The following is a 6,796-nucleotide window of genomic DNA, read 5'->3' on the forward strand; positions in this document are numbered from 1 at the left end:
TAGGAGAAACTTTTAACATATAAGCATTAAATTACAAATAAATGTCGCTAAATCGACAAGCGCTTTAGACGATAATTATTTTTGTCTTCATCAGGTCGTTAAAACATTTAAAATCCTTTTTTCGAATACAAATAACAAACCGTTCCAAGCGTATTAACGTTTTGGAATAAAGCATGTTATGTTATATCGTTGCTTTATTCCAAAACGTTAATATGCTTGGAACGGTTTGTTATTTGTATTTTAAAAAAAAGGGATTTAAAATGTTTTAACGACCTGATGAAGACGAAAATAATTATCATCGAAAGCGTTTGTCAATTTAGTGACGTTTATTTGTAATTTAATGCTTATATGTTAAAAAGTTTTCTCCTATTAAAGTGTGACTTGGCATAGCGTTTTTGAACCCTTTTCTAATAGTGGCAACCCAACTTCTTTATCAATGTAGTTACAGTGCTTTTAGTATTTTTGTTAATTCACACAAGAAGTGTTATGGCACTGCTCAGCACACTATTTTATGACATTGGATCCACTGATGGGTGACTGGATAAAACTGCTAAACACTGGTAATCAGCCATTGTTTTGCACCTAACTAATGAGCTGGCCTCTTGGTGTTTTCCAAGTTTTCTTCACATGTCTTATGCCTAAATAAGGACCAATTTCCCATAGAAAGTCTTCCCAGGTGGCACTCCTCTTTGGCAGATTTCCCACATGTTCATTGCCTTCTGTCAATCCATTTTATGGCAGTCCAGTTGAAAATCACTAGCACAACAACTCAATGGACAATAATTCCAATTTAAATTGGCCAGTTCATTTTTTTGTCCTTGAAATCAATCAATTTTTGCAGCTAACTGAGAGATTTCATTTTATTTTTAAATTTTACTATCTATAAATGTTACAACTAATAAAACCATAATCCAAGCAACCAATATAGCAAAATTGAAATGTCAATTTGCTAAACAACAAAAAATAATTAGCTCAATTAGTTCATTGATATACTTAATGTCATAATATTGTTTCATACAATAACAATTTTGTAATATTTCACAGTTTCCTCCTTTTTTTTTAACTCTTTCTATCCTGTGGGCACTAGAGACCTTTTTTAGCAAGCCCATTATTGATTCAGCCCACAATGAGATGGCTGGTTGGTAAGGAATAGGGCCCACAAATCTGTAAAGATCACTTCCAAAAATTCTTGAGGCTTTTTGATTTGTCCAGATTCAATTTTGGGTCCCTCAGAGAAGTGAACTGCCAACTTGGCCATCTGGCCAGGACAGTTTTTCTTCTTAGCAATATAAAATTTGTTAATATTGATTGTTCTTTGAAAAACAATTTAAAGGTTATTATTAAACAATAATTAACAGAATCACACAAGTATAAAAGAATCTATTATCTCATAAAATATCTCAGTTAAAATTCTCCTCCAAAATAAAAGGTGCAACTTTAGAATGTATCAAACCATAAATTTTGGACCAGATGAGTGTAAAAATCAGATCAATATAAATTGAAAAAATAATCTTTTTCTATATATATAAAAAGTCTTATCTTACAAAAGCACATTTCAAAGGATTGAGAATCCTGTAGTCAATATGAGGAAAATTTAATATACTTTAATGTAAATATATTCTTTCCTATTAAATGTATAGTTAATAAATGAAAATTTTATGCTAACAAGTTACTTTTATAAACATAAATTCAGTATTCATATCAACATACAGAACAACTTACACTTACTTCCATTGAGACTCCAGGCATAACCAATTCAGAATTTTCCTGTGGATTGTCATTGAATTCTTGTTCAGTTTCTTTATTTTCTTCAGTGGAATTTGCTGTACCACTTTTACTAATGGGGCTGAAATATCCACATTCATTTATCTTAATCAGCAATTCTTTCAGATTTTTATCTGTAAATTTATAAGGAATTCAACTATAAATTACTTAATTGTTAATACAATGATTATGGAAAGTGCACTTGCAATTGTTTTGAATAAAGTATAAAATATATAATTATTCGAAATTCAGAAGTCTGATATGAACATACTATTTAACGAGTACAAAAAAACTACAAAGTATACAAATAAGGATGTATTTTTATCCAACTTCAGAGAAACTTAAGAGAGAAATACATCATCTCTATGACCTTGGGATATGGAACTATTGATTTTGAATGTTAATGTACTCCAACTACTCATTCGACAGCATATTTATAGAAAATTTTAATTTGTGATTAAGTCACTCCTATAACCATCTACAAAACAATTATTACAGACTGATTTGCTTATATTCCAGAGTTATATTATATTAAAAAATTGTATAAGCTGGAAATAAACTTGAATATTTATTTTTTAAACAATATTTTGATTTGTAAAACAGAATCCCTTTTAAAATAACTGGAGTTTAATTGAATTCTCAAAGTTCAACAGCTCACTGTGCAGAAAGTAACATTTAAATATTTAAAATTTAACAAAATATTTATATCCTTTAAATGAAAAGTGAACTTAAAAATTAGATAATCTGTGTATACACTGTTAATGTTTTTTGTATAAACATTTAACAATGTCTTATTCAGTGTAGAAGTCAGAGTGTTTTAATGTGGATTTATTTTTTTAGATACTGGTATGTATCTTTTCTAATTTGCATGATGATTAAATAATTTTAACATGATTTCCTTTAGTAAAAATTGCTATCATCTAATTAAATATTTCAAAATTGACAAAAAAAATTCAACTACAAAACAAAAATACTTTTATTTGGTAAACTAATATAAGGCTATGAAGTTCTTTATTAAAAAGTTTCATAATTTTAAATTTACCAGTTTTCCTATATATTTAAATTAATAAAATTATTCTAACATGCTTCCAATGTTTATATAATAGCCAATGTAATATTAATAAAATTAAGATTAGCACTCAGGTGCAGAAATGGGTGATGAAAAACTAAAAATTGCCATCTCTCCACATCAAATACATCAGGGATGGCCAAACCTTGTCACGAGGAACTATATATCATGCATCAGAACAACATAAAAGCACTATCTTATAACAGAACCGTATTTTATATACAGCCTATAAATGTATGTATATATAAATAGGAGTAACACCAAAATCATACCCTTACTCCAAGTAATAAGAGGTAGGGTAGTCCAATATATAGGAGTAATGTAAGGATCTAGAAGAGCCACAGTTTGGCTCCACAGAAAATCACCTACATATATAAACCAGAATGAGAGTCAGAGAGAAAACTGTGCAGAAATGTTGCTGTGTTGTATCAATTAAATTTTCTGTTTTTACTTTTGATTGTATCAGTGGTAAAACAAACATTAAAGAGATGAACTTTAGTGAGGATATTTCAAAACAAATCAATATTATGGATGTAAAATACTTTAGTATCCAAATTATGATTACTGGCAGTCAAGAACAAAGTAGCAGACATCTAGCAAACCAGAGCAAGTGGGATGAAGTTGTGCTATTTGTGTGTGTAAATTGGCATCAGTAACAAAATCAAAATCTCATCAATATTGCTGTTTTTGGTCAAGTAATTACAGAAATAAAAAGATATTACAATGCATAAATTTCTAATGGATTTAAATCTAAAAAGCAGAAAATAGAATCAAGAATAGGAAAAAAGAAATCAGGAATGATGATGTGTTTAGAGCATTTTTGGAAAGATTTTCACCCAGATAAAAATAACTAAACTTTTTCAAATTTATTTTTAACAAGACATTTATTTATTTCAAATGTTCTAATTTATTTTCAATAATCAAAGAAGAAATAATTGAGTAATTACTATACAGAAGATTCAACTTATGAGTCAAATTACAAACAGAAAACAAATGCAGTAAAAAAGAGGAAATCACTCAAGATATTACCTACACCTATAGGGCTTTTTGACTGCCAATACAATTGCGAGTTGTTTTTGCTATAAGTAGACCAATTTTATCATTTAATATTTAATTTGGATAATAAACAGAATAAATCAACTTTCTAAGCAAGCTGATAACTACAATTCAAATGTTATTGTCCTGCTTGCTGCATTCATTACTAAACAGCCTTCCTATCAGTGTAATTTTTCTTGTTCTGCTTTCTGAACAATAATTTAAGAACTTTCAACTTTGTATTTTGTTGGCTTTTGGCAGTAAAAGTGGCATCACTTTATGCTTTTGTTGACAGATTTCATCATCCATTTCTGTGCATGAATATTAGGCCTTAAATATTTTCAACAGATATTCTCTTTATGGATATAGAATCATTAAAAATTAACCACAATCAAGTTAATTAACCTTCTGTTAGTCGCATGGGTCTGACAGACCCGACGCGATTTTCAGTCAATTTTTTACTATTAAATATTTTTTGAAAAATTTGAAAAAATTAATATTCCTCAAACTTTTTAATTANATTTCTTATGTAATATTCATAGTTGCAATGAACCCAGATCTGGCAATGTTGCTCGGAACCGACTGAAGCGCCACTTGTACTCGTCCAATGCGCCATGTTTTGGCCACCCCTGCCATAGAACCTCATTTATTCGAAATAATTCCAGTTGGCAAATTTAAATTTTTGCTAGTGCTGTGGCACTGCAATTTTTGGCTATATCTTGGGCTACTTCAACATTTTTTTTGTTGGTGTGTGTGTTTTAGCTGGCAGCACTGGCACTTTTGTGTAGTGTTTTTCTGAGGACTGTGTGTTGTGCTGAATCAGACGTTTTTGATACTAGATTAACTTCTAAAGTATAATTTTTTTTGCTTTTATATTTTTCAATATATTTATTTTGTTTGCAAAAAATAAAGAAATAATTTTTAATGATACAATAGCCATGATTATTATTTTAAAATGTTTACGTTAGGCTTAACATCGACGAAAATTCAACGCGAAGTGACACACAACAGAGAAAAATTTCAACATGGGATAAATTAATATATTTTTTTGTACATAATCAGTTATCCGAACAACCCCAATCCCCAATTGATTCAGATAAACGATGCTCTACTGTAATTTAATAATAAAGTTAAATAAAATTAATGATTAAATGATTTTCAAATCAAACTGAGAAGAAGACTGTATTTGCCATTTAAATGTGAATCGGTATGTCTGAATGGTTAAACAGAAGAAAGTAAAAAGAAATCAATGTTTAATATTTTAAAGACAAAGTTTGCCCAATCAGGGACCACCATTTATTAGTTCTGTGTTTCAGACAATACAATCCTGGCAACCGATCTTCCTTTTTAGGCTACTAGCTGCCAAAACGCTAAAAAGTTCTTTAAAAAAAAACAAAAACTTTCCAATTAAAAAATACAAAAAATTTTTTAAAATAGGATCTGGTGACATACGAATGTCTTCTTGATACCATCTAACCTTCTTGGGGTGTTTCAGCTTTATATCTATGAACTTTGTCTTTAAAATATTAAATATAAAAAGAACCAATGGATGAAAGGAATTACAAAGAAATCAATGATTTTTTGTTCGAAAAAGTCTAAAATAGTTTTTATCGCCAAATCTGGCATCACTGTATGCACTCCCCAATATGCAAACTGACACACATTTGCATGAGACCGCATCCATTTAAAGGTTTTTAATTAAGTCCTTAAACTTATAATCCATTTTCTGAGTACATAAAATGGATCACTAAAGCCAGTCTTTGCTTACTAGAAGAAGAAAATTATTCTACTCAAAATACGTAGAACATTTATTACAGTACTTTTTATATATATATACTTTTCAACATGAATAATAAAATCATTCTTAGATATAGGATTATTTGTTGGGAGTTGTGAAGGTAATTTACAGTTCAGTTTAATGAATTTTTGTAAAATATTTGTTCACTTTATCACAAATGTTGTTGCAATGGCAAAATTCGCTTTATTGGTGTTTGTTTTTAAGACTAGTTGACTATTATTTTAGAAATGAGAAATTTGAAAAAATTTAAGATTTATTTAAAATGGTGATTTGAAAGGTCTTAGACAAACTTTAAAGATAGGTCAATGATGTAAGGTATACATCATGTTTATTGGCACTTTGGTGGCATTTGTGGTAATAAGTTCCTAGGTAAGAACAGTTTGATTTTGTATTTCCAACCTACTTATAATAGGTTAATTCAAAAGAATCTTAAACTTTAAAAGATAATATAGGACATGGCTTCTTAAACTATGGGTCACAACCCCATTTGGGGTCGTGAGATTTTAATGCAAAATATTGAAAATAATTTGTAAGAGTTTGAAAATGGCATGCTTTGTGTCATAGGTTTCGAGTTGCACTTTGTGTCACTTCTGGTGCAGCGAGACAATGATTCAGCAACACTGATTGTAGTGTGAACTAGTGTAGTGTTGTCTCTGTTCCATTGTAACACAAGAGTGAACTGTGGTAGTATACCATTATTTTTGCAAATTTGTATACTGTATATCAGGGGTGGCCAACAAGTCGATCACGAAGCTAATTTTGGTCGATCGCTCGCGATGTGTTGAATTAATGTGTTACACTCGAAACCGAACGTAACGCGCAAACGCAAATGTAGTGATATTGGACCACCGCGTCCTCCCTCAGATGCGGTTTTGTCGGTCCATGTGCTATTCATTTGCATATAGTTGTAAAAGAGGAATAAGAAATGTAGACAAAGGATCGTAAAACCAAAAAACAAAAAGGTGGGAAGAGGGACAGAGAGACTGGTCGGGACACGGTAGAAAGAGGAAGGGTGAAGTGGTGGTCCCCGAAAGTGACAATGTTGAGTTTCAATTTTTCTTCTGTTTACAATGTAAGTACTTTTTCTTCATGTTTTAAATTAAATTGTGGCTTTTCTTACCTATCTAAAC

General features: G+C 30.1%; 1 protein-coding gene across 2 annotated transcripts in view; it reads right to left on the reverse strand.

The window, feature by feature from the left end:
• LOC111621016 (caprin-1-like) overlaps positions 1–6,796 on the reverse strand; it is a 59,910-nt gene that overhangs the window by 7,058 nt on the left and 46,056 nt on the right. Inside the window, exon 6 of one of the 2 annotated variants that reach the window (XM_023363055.1) lies at positions 1,729–1,898. In XM_023363055.1, coding sequence (XP_023218823.1) covers positions 1,729–1,898 — 170 coding nt within the window. Of the gene's footprint in view, positions 1–1,722; positions 1,899–6,796 lie in introns of both variants that reach the window. The other variant, XM_023363054.1, reaches the window with a different exon arrangement.

The sequence above is a fragment of the Centruroides sculpturatus genome, unplaced genomic scaffold, assembly GCF_000671375.1.
Source record: "Centruroides sculpturatus isolate CEXI.00-Female unplaced genomic scaffold, Cexi_2.0 scaffold245, whole genome shotgun sequence".
NCBI lineage: Eukaryota > Metazoa > Arthropoda > Arachnida > Scorpiones > Buthidae > Centruroides > Centruroides sculpturatus.